Source organism: Aythya marila, assembly GCF_965140915.1.
Source record: "Aythya marila genome assembly, chromosome: 5".
NCBI classification, from domain to species: Eukaryota; Metazoa; Chordata; class Aves; order Anseriformes; family Anatidae; genus Aythya; species Aythya marila.
This window is the reverse complement of record NC_139046.1, coordinates 58,393,575-58,412,597: the sequence shown is the minus strand read 5'-3', so window position 1 is coordinate 58,412,597 and position 19,023 is coordinate 58,393,575. Positions and strand designations below refer to the sequence as shown.

Here is a 19,023-nt window from a genome sequence, read left to right as displayed (position 1 = left end):
AGTCTGTATTACCACAAATACTGAATAATAAGGGCAGAAAGAACACATTTTCCCAAAAGGCACTTCTCCCCCCGCAACACGCCACTTTCACAGACATTCCCCTGCACCCTGAACAGCAGTTTCAGATATACTTTCTTTGAATGTTAGAAATATTCGACCAACCTGTTCTGACACAGTTTATTTCTCTTGGTAGCTGCAGGCTGAGGCCAGACAACATGTGCAATGCCCACACTAATTGGCTGAGGGGCAGACAAGGTTATCTGATGTGTTAAAAGAGGCTGCGGCATCACCGAATTATAATGGGTGCCCTGGGTAATCATCTTCCTGAGGAAAAATAAAGGAAAATTTAAACCATTTCCATTGCATCCATAGATCCTGTTAAACCAAAGCCAATAAAGTATTGCACAAAAATACGTGGACTTACCCCCAGTCTCCAAGCCTTTGTGGGCCAGCCACAGGATCAGAAGCTAGAGATGTTGCAGGGGCTGTCACTGGTGCTACTTGCTGCCATGCAGGAACCAGTATTTGCTGGGTATGATTTGACCATGTCTGTTGTGAAGCAGAGAAGATCTCATGACACAGGGAACGACTCAATTTATATTAGCTGATTGTAGTTCAACACAATACAGAAAGCAACTCTGCGGGGCATTATCAAAGCAATTTTCATAAAAATGTTTGCTAACAGTTCAAATAAAAATGTTATTTCTTTTAAGTAAGCTCACCTGAGAAAGGATTCCTGCTCGAATCTGTAGTGGTTGAATTGCATGGGCCTGGGTCACCAGTGGAACTGCATTATCCACCCTCAGGGAGAAACTTGTGGGTTTACTATGGTTTGTAGGAATTCCTATCAGGAAGAAAAACACATACACAAGCTTTAAGCAACATATCAGCCTTGCGTAGCTTCAGAGCAAAGTGCAAACACAAAGGATAATTTTACATTTTACTATTTTGTCTTGATGTGTTTATGACCTAATTCCATAACTTCAACTTTTCAAGCCAAATAAATATCAATATAACTCTTAAAAGATTTTTGTGCCAGTACTGATCTGCACCGATATTTGATGCTGTGATTTCCAAAAAGAACTGCCAATAGTTACTATTTGAAAACAGACTACTAGAAAGGGGAATGACTTTGGCAGAAAGTTTTGCAGAGCGAAGCATTTTACCCTTCATCACATGTTACATAAAAGGTATTTGCAAAGAAGCAGACAAAAGCAAAAACGAATTCCAAAGCTTCTCACCGCTGACTTCTATGCTTCTCACACACACCATTTCCAACTCACCAAAAAAACATTCCTCTCAGCTCTTACAGTACGCAAAGCCACATGTATGATAGCCCTGTTTGTTACCATCTCTTTTGTGGGAAACAACATAAGATTTTCTGTGTCTGCTATCAGATATTTTCTGTAGAGTCCGTAATCCCATCAAATCCTCCTTGTAGCAAAACAATGCAAGCTGCAGTACTGTTATCACAAGAGCATAAGAGCAAAAAGATGCATCTCATGCTTTACATAGATGTCACTACTGTCACAGGAAACTCAGACAGACACAGAGCAATGCTACAACTAACAAGTTCCAGATAACTTGCTAAACTAAAATGAAAGATTTCTTTTAAACAGATTTGCAACAAAACAGCTGTGGCTAAAGAAAACATTGGCTAGAAGAATACTAATTTAACATTCTAATGCCACTTTGCATCTTGTGGCTGTTTGGAGTTTTTACTCAAAACTGAACTAAAGATTAAATGCGTTTTGTGATCTTTAAAATACAGGATAAAGAAACATCTTCAACTGATAGAATACTAGCATGTTATAAAACAACATTAAGTAATCCCCGTGCAGTTAAAAGCTTTGAATTTTGGAATGTTGTTGATTAATTTTTTCAATGCAGACACCTAGAACAGCAACATCTTAACTCTGCCAGGAGTAGCAAGACTTAGCACTCAAGACACTTGATAGAGCAGCCAAACAGAGAAAACTTGAAGTGGTGCCAGGTACCATTAATATCCCTTTCCCATACCAGCAGCTCAGCTTGTCACCTATGTGATGAAGCCAATATACTCCTTTCATCCAAGCTGTAGTAGAACTTCAATTTGGACATTTATCATCACACTAAGAATAGAGTATATAGATCATAGAGGAAGTATTTGTCCATACTGTTTCCTTTTTTATAATCACTTTATTCATCTCATTATAATCAAAACAGTAGGGTTTTTTAATTATGGAATACGCCAGCATGCAAAGCATATACAAATATATAGGGAATGATTTAGCTGTATTAAGCTCAAAAGAAAGTCTGTACGAAGCTATGCATTGAGCTGATATAGCCTCTGACACCCTGCACAGTGAATACTCGAAGCTTTCAAAAGTTTCTGGAATCCAAGATAGAAGCAGCCACCACAAATAACATTGAAGTCTGTTGTATCTGTTTCTACCTGCAAAGATAAAGACTTCCTGGGCTATAAGGTTAGGGAGAAAGTAAGGAAAAGTTTGAAAATCATTCTAAGAAAAACCTGCTTGCAATGAAACTATCATTTCAAGGTCTGATCTCTACAACAAAGTTCAACATTACCAAGACAGATAAATTGCATCTTTGGAGATGGAAGACTAAAATCAAGCTAATAACAACAACCACCTTTCCCTCTCCATAGATGACTGTCACTAGGTTAAGAAACGCTGTTTTTCATCAGCTTCTCTCTGATCAGTCCTTTATAAAAAACAACAAAAAAGTTTATCTTAATGCGTTCTAAGAAATTTTTAAAGATTCCTCAGACAGCATGGCCTGTGTTTGCATGATGCAAATGCATTTGTTTGGGGAAAAAAGAGGTCACCAGCTTTACCATGCATCTTTCCAGAGATGCATATCCTTATCTGGTCATTTTCTATAACTAGGGAAATGCTTCTCTGCTGGCATTTCCACCTCATGGTCTTCCGAATGTTTCCCATAATTAAGCATTCAACTAATTATTTGTTTCAATAAATAGAAAATTGTATACTTAAATCAAATCTTACCCCTCTTAATAAAGGGAGTTTTGGCAAGCTGCCCTTTCCTCCCCGCAGCGCAATGAAATCAAAACTCTCAAAGATTTAGTTAGATGTTTTTCAACCTTCAGAAAGTTGCAACAGTTCTATCTAATTGTCCTGGTTTATCTTATCCATAGGACAGCAAATGTGATTACTGCTTACGTGGGGCAGCCACATCCTTAAGCGAAACCCTGAGTTTCTACATGGTTTATTAAACATTTGCTTGCATGTCCGATTAACAACAGCAAAAATCCAGATTTATCACAAGAAGTGTTGCATTTTCTTATCCTTATCCCTACAGAATTCTAAGAATTTATTGCAGAAAAAGCAACAGTACTCTCCTCATCTTTCTTGCTTCTTCTCAAATTTTATTTTAGAATACCCTTCTTGCTTGCTGTAGAATCCACATTGCATCTCTCGGTTTTATGTGTGTGTGTGTGTGCACAGAGAGCTCAGTTTATCTGGTTCTGACCCTTACACTCCTTTATAATGACGTAACTGTTTTAATAAATAGTTTATGTGGATATCATGGAAAACTCAAATACAACTAACAAGAGACAACAATGCTCATATTCCAGGAACTATCAATTACAGTTGAACATACCTTGAATAGTCGGAGGACATATAATCAACGCCTGCTGGAAAACATCACTGCAACCAAACTGAGCAGTTCCTGCCTGCAGTGGTATCCCTTGGTGCAAAACTGAATGGGCAGATGCAGTTAATGCCTACGGGAACAGGTTCAACACAGACAACATTGTAATTGTGACGACACCCCCCAGGCTAATATACTAAACAGCTAAAATAATTTATAAATACAGAGTTTCAAATACGTTTCACAGGAAGCAATCGCCTTCAGCCACGGGAGGGCACTATAATACAGAAGTGCTTTACTACTACGACTTTTTTTTTTTTTTTTTACTTCACTATTACAATTCCAGCTTGTCACTTGATTTTGAAACGTATTGGATTCTGAAGTTTGGGGGGTTTGTTTTGGGGGGTGGGGAGGTGTTTTTGCTGTTGTTGCTTTAAATGAACACTAAGAAAAGAATGAGAGTATTAGAGAGCACTTTGTCACTTATCCGATATACATTTTTCAGTTATGAAAATAATTAGAGAAACACCACTGCCTGAGTTTTTAATACAAAAATGTTTTACCTGGCTTCTTACCGGGCCAATTTTGGTGAAGTTTGCAGTCAGATTAGCTGCACTGCCTGAGGCAACTGGTCTCATAAGTGATGTTTTATTGCGGTTGCTTAAGTCATACAAATTTGATCTGCATTTGCAAACATCCATGATGTGAAAACAGGACTTTACTCTATTAAAAACAGAAAATATTAAGTTGTCTGAATTAGAATTATATGCAACTTAAATATATAAAACAAGTACACAGCACAAGAAAAAAAGTTCAAAGCCCACAGTTCTCAGTTTCATGGAACAGCATCATGAACAGAAGTAGAAAAAGAAATTACTACGTGAATGTCAAGCCCTTTTAGTGCATATTTATTAAGAATAAATACATTTTAAGAAAACTGCTATTTCCTGCTCCTTGCATCTAACATCATTTTCCAACAACTGGGTAACAAGCAATGAAGATATTAAGCTAAATGAATGGAAAGGTCTTTCCTTCCCTGAAATGCTTGCACTTCAGGAAATCCACACTGAAAGATCTAGGTCTAGGACTGCAAGAACTTTTTAATATATTCCATATTAACCAAGGCACAAAAGAAAGTATCTGAGATGCTAATTTCAAGAACAAGTGCCTACCCTAGCTCTCATACCTGACAGGAGCTAAGGTTCTTCATACCTCTAAGAATCAAACCCAAATTTCTGCAGGGTTGGAATTTTATAACCTAAGCATATAAATGAGCATTTAAAAATCTGTTGTTTTAAGTGTTACTTTTCAGAAAAACACGTATCTATTCAGTTTCTTTGACCTAGTAGATCTATCTAATATTGCAAGCACTTGAAAGAATTTTCTAACATGTTACAGAAATGACTAAAGAATTTTTTTCTTTGACAGCAGATGAAACAACAGTATTGCACACATGAACAGGAGAGATTTAGAACAGTTTTTGTTACATACTGGTTGCTATGAGGAAAATCAAGGAGGTGCTTCATGGTAACAAAAGAATGGTTCAGGGTCTCAGCTGGAGTGATTCTTAAATCAGCATCAATCAGTAACATTTTCTTCAACAGACTGACAAACTCCCTCCTATCTGCCTTCTCCGCCAACAGGTCACTTCCTTCCAAATCCATCACCATGTTCACCTACCATTGAACACAACAGTCAGATAGAAGACATGCATATTAGTTTGCCTCCTCCCATTACCACTTTCTGCTTTAAAATACTAAAATTCAATGAGTAATTGGAATTAGTGAAACTTTTCTACTTCCACCACATGTATTATTCCCCTTGTACTCTCCCCAGCAAAAAGGCAAAACAGAAAGATTTCAGTCTGGGATCTGGAACTTAAAAGTTAGATTTGGGATGGAGGTCTTTATACGGTCTAACTTAAAACTACAGCGATAATCTTCAAAACTTATTTCAAACATGTATTAATGGTAATCTTGAAAAAAAGATTTTATTAACTTTTCAGGATATTAAAGAGAATGAGAAATTTCCTTTTGTTATTGACCAGAGAGGTATAAAGCTCAAGAAAAGCGAGGAAACTGTTTTGTTTTCAACAAAAAACAAACAAAAATGAAATGACGACTTATACTGAAAATTACTTTGCTGATATAGCAGCATCCCCATAAGTTGTTCCTTTATCCAGAATGGCAGATGTGATAAAAGAGAAAACACACGTTACATATAAAAATTAAAGGGTTCCACACATACACAAGAACAAGTGCCATTGCTTAACACACATGGTGACAAAGGAACATCCTTATAAAGACGGACTGACACAGCTGGACACTTCCTCGGTGCAACATATGCAAATAAGGATGGTTAGGATTGATAAAAAAGAAATGATCGTCTAAAAATTTTTTTCTTCAAAACTAATAAAATATTTGAAAAATCATTATTCATTCTCATCAGTCCTTTTGCAAAGGAAGAAGGCTTTAATACTCACATGCACTATATCATCCAAACTGTTGAAAATATACTTCCTGGCCTCTTTAGACTTCATACCTGTCTCTGCCTCATGCTCTTCCAAAGTCTCAAAAAAAGAAAAGGAAAGCTGAGTTTAGAAGCTGGCAATAAAGGACACTTCCAGCTAATTTTAAATATTTATTGGCCTAATAAGCCTGTTTAACAGAAAAAAAAAAAAGCGTGTGCTTGACTTCCTTGTATGTTTTTTTTTTGCTACTTTCATTTTCTAAATTAAAATACGAAACTACTAAATTTCACACCTGAACTACCCCAATACTGGATTACAACAGATGGTTTTTGTAAATCATACAAGAAGCATTAAAAATTTAATCAAAAACTTGGTTAATGAAACTCTACTGAGTGCTTATATATATGTATATATATATAGTATTTATATATATATATACACACACACATATGTATAAAGTACAAGTAACAGAAAATCTGTTATATTTATTTCCTTAAACTCAGAGCTTTAATTCCAAACAGCAGCAACATCACTAAAAAAAAAAAATCAGATAGCCTTAGTTCAATTTCTATGTGCTTTATCTTTTGTTATTTTTATACTTTTATTCACTTGCACAACAGGTAGTGTAAGTACTTTAAATACTTAAGTATGAAACACACAGTTAAATCCTAAAGAACTAATTTCATCAGTTACCAGTGACTTATGAGATGAAATATCCCTTTCTGTTACACTTTTCCTCTTTCAATACAGACCAGTAGACGGGTTTTAAGAGCCCATGCTGCAGGACATAAGTTAGGACTGCATGGAAAACTTTTTAGCATACAAATTACAGAAAAGTTTCTGAAATTAACTTTGAAAAAAAAAAAAACTGTGAGTAATGACCAGTCGTCCATACCAAAATTTCTTTCTTCCCCCAAAACATCGTTTAGTCTGATGGGAGAATTTTAACTTCTGAAAGTGAACAGGTCCTAAAAATGAGCAAAGGACTCGTTTGGATTCCCTGATAGAGAAAAGCCAGATGTACCTTTGCCATGTAATGATCAAGTGCGTGGAGAAAAAAAAAAAAAGAAAGAAAAAAAAAACACAGAAAAGTGGGATAATCACAGCCGTGTAATCAGAGACTCCTTTTACGAGCTGACCCCAGCAATATTCCTCCACATCGGAGGCCAGCCTCGGCTACTCAGCCCGATGCGTGCTGCGGATTTACCGAGCTGCTGTGGGAAGTTATGCAATGCAGGCTTTCAGCTTGTCAGCTGTTTGTTACTTCAGAGGTCTTATGTCAACAGTAACTGCTTCATTACTCTGCCAGTCCTCTGTAAATTCCGTGAAACAGTAACATGAAGCAATTTAATTTACAAAAAAAAAAAAAAATCTTTGCCTAGGAAGTTATAACTGTTTATGGCCAGTGTGCAGTAATGTTCCTTAAAGAGAAGCGAGATGGACAGGTCACAAAAACATGTATTTTTGTCTACTCTCATTCTACTGTAGTTTTCAGCCAAAGGCTGTTTTAGTATGACATCTGAACTAAGTGAATCAAACTGTTTCTTAGTGTCTTTTCTCCTAGGACTTCTGGTCCCCAAACCAGCTCCAAACAAGATTTAAGAGTGGCTTGGGCCTCAGAGAGGGATTCTTCAAAGAGAAGTGGAAATCTGTGCCCAAGCAAGAGCCATTTCATACCTCATGAGATACAAAGCTTACTCTGAATCCCATGCTGCAACCAGGCATGCGTGCACTTGCCTCCCAGCCTCCAGCAGCCTGGGAGTTGTGCAAAATGCACCCCCAGTTGAGAAACAGGGGCACAAATTCGGAGCGCTGGTTTTCAGGAACAGGGTGGGGAAGGTAAAAAACAGAAGGGATACAGAGTGGGGACAGATAAACAAAAAATCACATAAGTGGGAGGGAGCTAATGGTATTGCATTAAATCTTGGCCTCTTTGGTTTCTCTGCTGTTTGCTGCTATGTTACACTGATTACCTTTAGTCTCCAACTAGAATATGGTGCATCAGTTTCTCTACAGAAAAATCTTGCAGTTTTCGTCCCCATGCTTAACAACTGCTCTCCTGGCAAACCTTGAGTCTGAGAAATATAACGAATCTGAGGAAGGAAAAAGAAACATGGCGAATGATTTAGCTCTTGTTTTCAAAATCTGATCCACACAAGATTAAAAAAAATATTTCATTAAAAAAAAAAATAACAAAATGACCCTACAGTTCACCAATTACATCTTACACAGGAGGAAAACCTAATGCTGAATGCCTGACAGTGCTCTCTCACTGTCTTAGAGGGAGCTATACATAAACAAACCTCTACACTGACCTATATAAGCAAGCTTTTCAAGTTCAGTCACAGAAAAAAGGGCCTGGGGGAATGGCTGTCAGTACCTCCTCAGCCCACTCAGATCCTAACTATAATGCATTAATTCTAAACAGGAAAATGAGCACAAGAGCTCTGCTTGCCTACAGAAGTTGAATGATTTTTGGCGTGTTCTCATTATACAACTCTACGACATCCTTCACATGTGCTGTTCTCATTGTATCATTGCCTTTTACACATCTAACACCTGTATTTCAAGCAAATGTCTCACATAGAAAGGGAGTGCACTCCAACCTCTTGGTCTCAGAAATTTATTGTTGAGTTCAATAGGAAAGGACTGGCTTTGTCTGAAATAGGCAGACGCTTTTGTCCATCGAAATGCTTGTCGTGCATTTATTTTGGAAGAGAATTGGGCACAGTCCCACGCCACGTGCCTGCACAGTGTGGGGCTACCCCTGGAGAACATGTAGTGGCTGGAAAATAGCAGAAGGGAAGCAAAAAAAACACACAAGGACAGGGCACTGAAATACCCTGAACCAGAAACCAAGAGAGCAGATGAGTTCAATGGAAAACAAAGGATTTGGGAGCCAGGAACATCTGAGAGGAAGAAAACTGATGGGAAATAGAAAGGAAAGGTATGCACGAGGCTTCTGCTGAAAAATAAACAGACCAAAATAGGCAAGAACTGAAGGCAACACTGCCAACTTTCGATATTTAGTATCCTCCTTAATTCTCTATATCAGGGAATAAAGAGAAACCCAGTCTGACCACAAATGTTTCTAGGTCATGTAGTTGTTACTTAAGCCCATTATAAAGTCTAAGAAATTAGGAGGGGAATAAAAACTAAGTCCATTAAAAGGTCTAAGAAATTAGCAGGAAAAAGACTATGTATTAGTTCAAAAATTTAACATTTAAGCACCTGGGCCTCTTTTAATAAGTATTAAAGCTCAGAAGACATGGCTATTTCCCACTAAGAAGTGCAGCTGTTACTAGACAGAATCTAAATAAAAATAACTACTCTGAGATGACTTTCAAGGCCTAGCTTCTTGGTTGTCACACACCAGGGGGACAGGGAGAATTCAGCATAACGCACTTGCCCGTTCATTTATTGGGTGACACACAGCACACAGCGTGAGGAAGGGAATTTCCTTGAAAGCCGTCTCCCGCAGTTGCTGTGCTTGCAGACACTGAGTAAAACACTCCAACAAATTTCTCTGAAGCCAATTTTGCAGCCCTGCCTACACACGATGACAAGCCTGCCTAAAGCAAGGCGATCGCTGGGGGTGCAGAAGGGGTGAGAGCTCCTCCTCCATCCGGGATCCTCTGGCACGAGGACCACGCCAAGAGCAACACCTGCCTGTATCTGGCATCACGATCAGAAGATCATGAACTAGGGTTACAGCTCCCCGCTTCCTCACCCACAGCAGCACCCTTTTCAGCAGCTATTTACAGCAGTACGGGGGCAATAACAGAGGTCATTCTTGGAAATTGAGTATTTTGATGCTTTTCAGTGTCCAGATCTTCTCCTGCAGTTCCTTCCTGCAAATAGGTTTGCCAAGCTCTTAGAAATTTTAAAGATAGTATTTCAAATTATTTCCGAAACAAGTGTCTTCACTTTTTCCTTAAAGGAAACAGTAAATCATACTGCTGATAGTTGCTTCCTCTTTCCTTCTCTATTTTAACAGCAATACACTGCACAAATGTCTTCTAAATACTGGTCAAAGTCAACCCATGTTCCACTCATAGCTCACTTCCTAACCAGAAAACACTGAACTTTGTGTAAATGAGGGAAACAGAAAAATGAAATGTTTCCAAAATCAACACAAAATCAATATATTCCCTTACAGTTATTTTAACAGAAGTATTTTTGGAAAAGTAAGTCTGGTTTGTAAGCACAGGGAGCCAAAAGCTCCCAATATGAAGACCAGGATCAGAAAAACTTAACATTTTGGAGGAACTGCTACTAAACTGCATGGTGAATCAAACATGTAGAAGTTAGTAAATAATAAGCCAGTGCCGTTACAATTTGGATTTTCAGTAGCCTTCTTCACTTTCAAAGTCCAAAAATTGTTTGCAAAATCAGAGTTCTGGTTATGTTCTTTCCAAATTTCCACATTGTGCTAGAAAATAAGACCTCTCTAAATATTTTAAATGGTAATTGTTCTACAGCTTTCATTAAAAACTTTTTTTTTTGAAGTCAGTTCACTAATGCCAAAGGTGTCAGTAGCTGAAAACACCAACATTGTAAAGGCACAGCTTCAACATCTTCAAGGTGCATATATACAGCATTCTTACAACAGTTGCTTCTAGTTCCTCATGAAGTATAGTCTCTTAAATCTTTAAGCTATGTTAGATGGATTTCCAGAAAGCATCACAAACAGTTCAGAAGACAACTAGTTCTGACATCTGAACAGGTATTCCAGAATCAAGCCCATTTATAACAATTGAAAGAAAGATTATAATGCAATTACAGTGGCCACAAACTTCAGTTTCCATCAGAAAAAGCAGCTTCAATACCAACATGTATTTTGCAAGATAAAGGGGAAAAAATGAAAATCAAATCAGAAAAGCAGCATAATATACAGTTCAGTCTGGAAACAGGAATTGTATTTCTAGGACAGTCATTAGGACTAGATTAAAAGCATTGAACAGACTTGAAGAAATACTACTTAATAGATGTTATTAACATTTGAAATTCTTGGTCTAAGGACCTGAAATTCTTAAGTTGCATAAAATATGCATATGCTTGTGAAAGTTTTTCTACTACCTGGTCATACTCCAGTGCTCCTGGGTACAGTGGCCATCCAAGAAACAGCTCTGCAATCACACACCCTAACGACCACATGTCTATGGCTTCATAAAACGGCAATCCCAGTATGATCTCTGGTGCTCTGCAAATCAAACATGGTTACTGAATGTTTTCCTTTCGGAAAAATAGTAATTCAATAATCCAACATGACAAAAACATCTATTATTTGAAAATCACTTCATTAAAATCATAGCATCAAAGAATGCATTTTTCTTTATCTAGGTAATCTGTAGTAAGATTTTTATAGCTTCAAGGTGTTTTTTTCCTACCAATATCAGTTTTCTATATACATTAAAATAACCACTCTGTCTGAAAAACAGAATGCAACTGATTCAACATTTTTGCCTTTTCTCCAGCATGTCCCATCTGATCAGTGCTGTATGCCTGTAACTATACTCTAAACACAATATAATGATTTATCTCAAAAAAAAAAAAATTAATCTGAAAATACACTTGCACACTTTCAAACTGGACAGTATGCCGAAAGCTATTTAAAATACCAATTTAATTACATAACTGCAAATCCTTTATGCACTCAGATTTATACAAATTGATCAATTTTTAAATCACTTAAATGAAGCTAAAGCACTTGCACAGGTTTTATTTTTCCCACTTAAAACAAATTCGAATTATTTACACAACACCATTTGAATTTATTTCTGTACTCAACAACTTGGAAAACTGGTATTGACACAGCTGTTAAGGTGTTGTGTTTTTGTTTTGTTTTGTTGTTTTTTTTTTTTAACATTTCTGTTCACACTGAGCAAAACTGAAGTATTCCACAGAAATCAGCTGTAATTACATTTGCTCTTTTTAAGCCTTCTCCCCAGTTCCTTCAAACTACAATGTGATTGAGTTTTAAAATACAGAATCTATTGTTAGCTTAGCATGCGATAGAACAGTATGAAGGTGATTAAACCAATACGGTAATTTATGTCACAGCCAGGCAGAACAGTAGCATTCAACTGACCACATCAATTGTTGCTGAGAAAAATCATAATTGCTCACCTGTGTAAAAGCTTAAAAAAAAATTGTATTTCAGCACATTGCTGTATCATTTTAACATTCCAAAACCAAAATGAACCTCTTAACAGACTAAATTCCCATATATCTCATTTATCTTCTTTGACATTTACCTTTAATGAAATATTCTTTAATTCACAGAAATTGACTGTACAGGGAAGAGATTTCTATTTTCATGCCATATTGGAACAAATTCCTATTTCATACTACACTGAGACAGAACTATTTTGGATAGTAACCCAAGAACTAAAGTAGTTTCTTCACTTTTGACATGCCTATTACCTAAAAGAGGTGATGGTTGGTGCTAGGAGTACTTCTATGTACCTATGAGCTCTGACTCCAGACCCGCATGTGCTACAGCTTAAATCTGCCAAACTTGGCTCCAAGGGAAGATATTCACCACCATGGGAAAGACTCATACCAGTGCTTCACTGCTCACTCTAGTCACAACCTGGTTTGGATGCAATCATCTGAAGGATAAATCTTGTCACTAGCAGGGAAACTAGAGAGGCTCAGTTTTCTACTGTGCTCAAAGATTTGATTACATTAAACTTCTAGAGATCACACATATGCGGTTTTGCAATGCAGGATCATGACACTGCAGTAAGTACTAGCTAGTTTTGTTATCTGAGAAATAAATGTAATATATCTACATGCCACAAGACTGGAAATAGCAGTAAGAAATGTCTGCTTTCACTGGTGGGATCGATGCCTCCCTGTGCACTGTTGTTATAGATCTCTGTGAAATATGCTTCCTTTTGTTGTATTATGTTACAGCTCTAAATAGTTAATGAATATACACAGAGCCTATGGATATAGCAGCTCTAACAAATGCTTGTGCTAAAATAAGCTCTTTAGAAACCTCTTATATTTACTCAACAGTTAATATGTGCACTGTATAAAAATAGCCACCGTCAGTCAGTCTGTCTCTGGTCTCTTTTGAGGGATAGGATTGCAAATAAAAGAAGGCTAAGGGTAGATACGATGACAAAAACCAGAAAGCTTTTACTGTATTTCAACACGTAACCATCTGAAAGTTGTTCATGGGTACCGAGTAGTTCTGCGATACCAAGGGAAGCGCGAACACCTCTGAGGAGCGGGGAGGAGAGAGCCAGGGCCCTCTCTGCTCTGAGACCAACGTGCTCCCAGGCAGGGCTGCCGAGCAGCTCAGAGAGCAAAAATAATCCTCACAGGAGCTTCAGGTGAAGATCACGAAGAGCTGTTATGCCACAGACACTGAGACTTGGCTGTTTCTCAGGTTCAGCTCCTGTCACGGCCTAGTGCAGGCCCTTACGTGGTGCAACTGTCCCACACGTGATGGAGTTGTGGGAGGGCTTCTACTGGTTTTGATTATGTTTAGATTGGTTTTAACCAGCTCAACTACTTTTAAAAAAAGTTTGTTCATCTTCCTTGAATGCCTTTTTTTTTGGATTTTTTTTTTTCCAGTTATGCACTATTTGGACAACTAGGGAGCAAACTGTTCGAGAAGCGGTATCATTCCGCCATTTTCTTTTTTAAGGTGATCCACGCTTCTTTTTTATACAAGAAAAAAGATTTTCATACACAGTTTAAAAGGAAAATATTACCGTTCTTAACCACCACAGACATTAAACTGGACAGTCAGAACTCCAGATGTCCCACCACAGTCACTTTAACCTCAGATTACTCAAAAAAGGCTGTAAGATACCAGAACTTCTCTCAAAATAAAACAGCTGCAGCGTGCACACCGCTGCTTGGTATCTACTAGGGGTGCCAAGATGCCCAGTACTCCAGAAGCTACCACAGTGCCCAGCTTAAGCAGTAACATCTGCTTTACCATACCAAGGTATCAACAAGAATTTAGAAAATTCTTATTTTATTCTTATTTATCTAGTACTTGAATGAAATTACAAGCAAGATTTTACAGCAAGCTAGCATGTTTTCTTCTTATCAATGTTATTTAAACATTGACTAAAAACATGAATGCAACACAACGTTTCATTTCAAATTTAAAATGCGACATAACTATGCTGAAAAGCTTCACTTTATTAAGCACTAATTCTTAGATGAACATATCCGGAGCATTTCATTTTCCCTTGACACAGCACAGCTCAGTTTGTCTCTCCTAAAGCAGCCTTTTCCAACAACCAGAGCTATTTAAGATGAAACATGCAAGTGAGGATCTGCTTCAGCCTCATTTGGATAGCAGTATCTCTATTTGTTACATCGCAGACCATGAACACACGTGCTATCCTATGTATTTCTTGCAAGTTTTATGAGGAAAGAAGCCACGCAATGTGTTCTCTTAACTTTTTCAGATGGTCTGGTCGTTAGGCAAGTTAGCCACCTTAGAATAAAGCAACAAAATAAACAAATTTGAAGAAAAGTGAAATAATTCCTCAAGGGAGGATTTAAAAATTATAAAATAAATCAAAACCTTAGCATAGCAATAGAAAAATCCCTCCAGCTTTTACAATGGAGTAACCAATAAAAAAGAATAAGAAGCAGTCATATTAAAAAAAAAAATAATGACAAAGCATAGGAAGTCAAGCTGTTTCAAATGATCATAACCTATAAAGCTGTGGTCAAAAATCTAATTTAGAGCAACAAGTAGATGAAAAAGCTAAAAACCAACAGTTAAGGTACATTTGAATTGAAGAACAGCATAAATTACAATAAATCAGCAGCTTCCTAGCACTGCTAGTTTGTTGAAAAACTGGTTGAATGCAAGAATAATCTCTAAAATTTGTTGCCACTGAAGGTCTCATAACAAACACACCCCCTCACATTTCAAAGAAATCAGACTAAAGTAGTACGTAAGGGTCTTTGTATCTACTGTCTACCACATGCTATTACTTCAGATACTGACCACCAGGGTTGCCACTCCTCAGACAGGTGAGGAGTACACAAACAGCCTTCCTCCCCTCATGGCTCCCACTCCTTTCAACACGTCTGATTTCTTTCTTGGGCCAAAACCTTTAAATACCACCTATACTAACTTCCACACTAGAAGGTGAAGATCCCAGTGCCTTACGAGGCAAAGAGAGCTACTTGCTCTCCCCAGGTGCTCTTTAGATATTCCAGAGATGCAGAACACTGGGAGCTCTGGCAGTGTTACCTATTACCAGGTTTCTTCATTACCAGTTTTGCAATAAAATTCCTTTGAAATATGTCATTAAGTTTGCAATCTGAAGTACACCAAATAAGCATTTTCTCCATAAATTTTGGCTTCCAGATATTTGTATAGTTGAAGGCAAATGCAGACAACATTTGTAATATAAGCACGTAAGACAAAATTTATGCTCTCCTTGTATAAGCCTAACATTACTACCCCTGTTTCATGTGACAATGCCTAATAATTCATCTGCTCTGGATACAACACACTCATCACTATAATGAATACTAATGCAAAGAAGTCATAAAAAGGGCAGGAGATTTATCTTTTTTTCTTGAAGAGTGGTTGAAAGCCATCCTATTGATCAAGAGAACTCACATAAATGAATCAGTTTTCAACAGCAACTGAAGTTAAAATAAATTACAAAACAGAACAGCGCTTTTTCCACTACAACTACTAGCATAATACAAGCATATACTTCATGAAAGCAATAACCAGATATTGGTTGCAAGATGTGTCATTCTTCTTCTAAAGAAAGGAGGTCTAAGAGAACGATCAGATGCAGCGAAGAGTAATTTGAGATGGCAGTAGACAATCTAACAAACGCTCTCACATCCAATTCATATTCTTCAACTACTAGTCTATCACAAATGCAGAGGAGTACACAGAGGAGTGCAAACCTTTCCAAGTGAGCTGCAAGAATGTAGCAAAGATTCTAGGCTAGAGGGATCCAAATTCAAGTGTCAATATTCTTTTTTTTTTTTTTTTCCAATATGCACACAAGTACAATTCAATGATGTTATGGATGCAATGGGACTGAACCATGTAGTGACAAAATTTGTGGATGACAAAGGATTTAAAGAACAGCTGCTTCTCTATTGCTTGTGATGGACTTCAGAAAGAATTTCAAATACACAATTAGATCAACACCAGGACAGGCATTAAAGCATACATAGCAAACAGTAAAACATGGAAAAGTAATGTAAATTATTCATTCATTGATTAGTTTCCCATAAGAATCAGTATCTTACATATTAACTAGATTTCAGCTGCAAAAAATGTAGACAACTTTACAGATTACTCATAACAATATATTAAATTGGGACCAAAAGTAATCAGGGTATCAATATACATGTATATTTTTAAATGATAAAGACATATCCAAAATTATTATGTCTTATATAAAACTAGTGATATTCCCTCACCTTGAATAATGTGTGTTCACTTTTGAATTCTGTGTTCAGTTTTGGTCACCCCCATCTGAAAAAGGATACATCAAATAGAAAAGACGCAGAGAAGGACAATATAAATTAAAGAACTGAAGAAACTCAGGCACAAGAAGAAATCCTGATTAGGACTAGATAGCTTCAGGAAAGAATGAATGAGCAGTAACATTACTCAAGTTATATAAAATAACAGGAAAGAAATGGTCAGGTCTTTCTAATGCCCTGCCTCACTCTAAATGACCAAGGAACCCCCCAGACCCTTCGAAATTAAGGACTGATGCAAATACAAAAGTGTGTGTGTGTGTGTGTGTGTGTTGGTGGTGTGTTTTTGTTTTTCTTTTTTTTTAAGCCACAATTAAATTAGTCTTTGAATCATGGGCAACAATCGAGGTAGAATATGTTAACAATATTAAGGAATGGATTGACAGAAAAAATAGCCACAACCACTCTAGATTAAATAATAAGGTTCATATTAATGAACAATAAAACCAGCCACTAACTGGGTAGAGTTGGACAAAAAACATAAGGTACTGAAATGAAACTTCCTGTTAAGCTAAGTTTTCTTGAACAAAACACCCAGATATGTAAATCCATAGATCTGACACATATATGTTTCTAATTTCCTACATATTAAAATCACTATTGATTCACAAAAATAAGAGTTACTCAAGCAACACCCTTGATCTAAACTAAGCAGGCTTTGCCATCTTCTTCAGGACTCTACACAAGTAAAACATATTACAAATAGGATATTCACTGAAATCATTTTTGTTGTTTTTGTTTTTTTTCATAGTATGTTGGGCTTAAAAGTGAGATACTTTTGGATATTAAAACACAAATTGGTAGTGTCATGTTAATGTACTTGTTCTCTTTGAAATACAAGCACAGTACGCAACGCCAGATAAATACAATGCCAAACTACTCGTTTTCCTTGCAGTCTTTTCAAAGGACTGTTGCTGTCAATTTTTAAAGCAAAACTGCATTCACAATCTGGCTTTTCACAGTTTTCTAGTCTTCTTTCAAACATGATTAGACATTAGGCAGCACACAACTACTGAATTCTGATTATTTATTCATTCATTTACTTTCAACTCTAAGAAGGTTAAAGGATTTAAACAGAGCAAAGACACAGATGCTCAGAAACAGACTAGACAATTTGGCTGGATAGGGGCATCTCTGTCTTTGAGGTGGCAGGAAAGAATTAAAGATATCGCTTCACCACTCCAGCCTATGCCACCATATCTCACAAGAGACAAGGAGAACAAATATGTTGAAAAAGATATGAGACGTTATCCCTCCCATTCACGATTTCATTCCTCCTTTGAAGGAGTGCTATGGAATAGCAGGCTCTCACATGGCAAGCGATAGTGAAGACAGGAGGAAATGAGTCACCGTATCTCGCGTAAACTTCTAAGGATGCGTTATTGCTATGGTGTTGTCCACAGGCCTGCACAAAAAGAATTTTCATTTCCTGACAGAAGAGACTTCATTTTAGCATCATAAAACTTTTCCATAAAGCTATGTAACGTCCAATGGACAGAGAGACCTACTAACATTGCAATTCCACCATGATATATGTTATATATAAACATGGAAGACTGACATGCAGCTGCCACTTTGACTTTGAACCCTGACCCTGAAAGAGAGAAAGGATTTTAAAATCTTATGTATAGAGTAACCCAAACTACATAACTACTCGCAAAACAGAAGCAATCATAGCAAAAAAGGGAACTTAAAACAGGGCTCAAAACCAAGGGTGGAGAACAAGAGACAACAGGAAATCGAAGCAGACAAATAAATAAATCCTAGATCATTTTGTCAAGTAAAACAAAATGAGAAAAAAGCTATCCCAGCACTCTTTCCCCATACTGAAGAATTTTGTTTCTAAAGTCTCATCACCAATTTCAACTCCATTAATATACCTTCTCTAACCACTTACAAGAGATAGTAAAAGTTTACTTTTTTGAAATTTTCAGCTGAAAGTAATAAAATGAAAAGCAAATTTCAACAGATTCTTTCCCACTTATTCACTATCTCTAGTTGAAAGAAACTTTATTAAAACCAGAAGATATTTGTGCCTGCCTTTTTCATAATTTTACTTCTCTCAGAAAGACTGCATCTTAATAAGTGACTTATTCATGTACTTGATATGCTGAACAGCTTTTTAATTACATGAAAATTAAGCAAAGTGGGTACTGATGTAGCAATTTAATGAAGAAAATCACATATAAGGAGAAACTCTTCAGAATTTTTTTACTGGTAAATAAAGACTGCAATTTAATAAATGTTATCTATGTTTTGGATAGCACAGTGTTAATATGCAGACCATCAAATGAGGTTACTTATTGATGACCACATTTTGACAACATCCTTCATGAACTTGCACTGGCATGCTTTATTGCTAACAGTGAAGCCACACTGCAGGGCTTTACTGGAAGAGTGGAGGTTGGCAAAGGATGGACGGATGGTGT

General features: G+C 37.0%; 1 protein-coding gene across 5 annotated transcripts in view; it reads right to left on the bottom strand.

Annotated features, from left to right (window-relative positions):
- HIPK3 (homeodomain interacting protein kinase 3) overlaps positions 1–19,023 on the bottom strand; it is a 66,099-nt gene that overhangs the window by 9,716 nt on the left and 37,360 nt on the right. For 4 of the 5 annotated variants that reach the window (XM_082761876.1, XM_082761877.1, XM_082761878.1 and 1 more), the window contains exons 3-11: positions 11,168–11,291; positions 8,062–8,181; positions 6,101–6,187; positions 5,110–5,294; positions 4,182–4,341; positions 3,628–3,751; positions 723–844; positions 425–549; positions 163–324 (exon numbers count right to left, since the gene is read on the bottom strand). In XM_082761876.1, coding sequence (XP_082618002.1) covers positions 163–324; positions 425–549; positions 723–844; positions 3,628–3,751; positions 4,182–4,341; positions 5,110–5,294; positions 6,101–6,187; positions 8,062–8,181; positions 11,168–11,291 — 1,209 coding nt within the window. The remainder of the gene's footprint in view (positions 1–162; positions 325–424; positions 550–722; positions 845–3,627; positions 3,752–4,181; positions 4,342–5,109; positions 5,295–6,100; positions 6,188–8,061; positions 8,182–11,167; positions 11,292–19,023) is intronic. The other variant, XM_082761879.1, reaches the window with a different exon arrangement.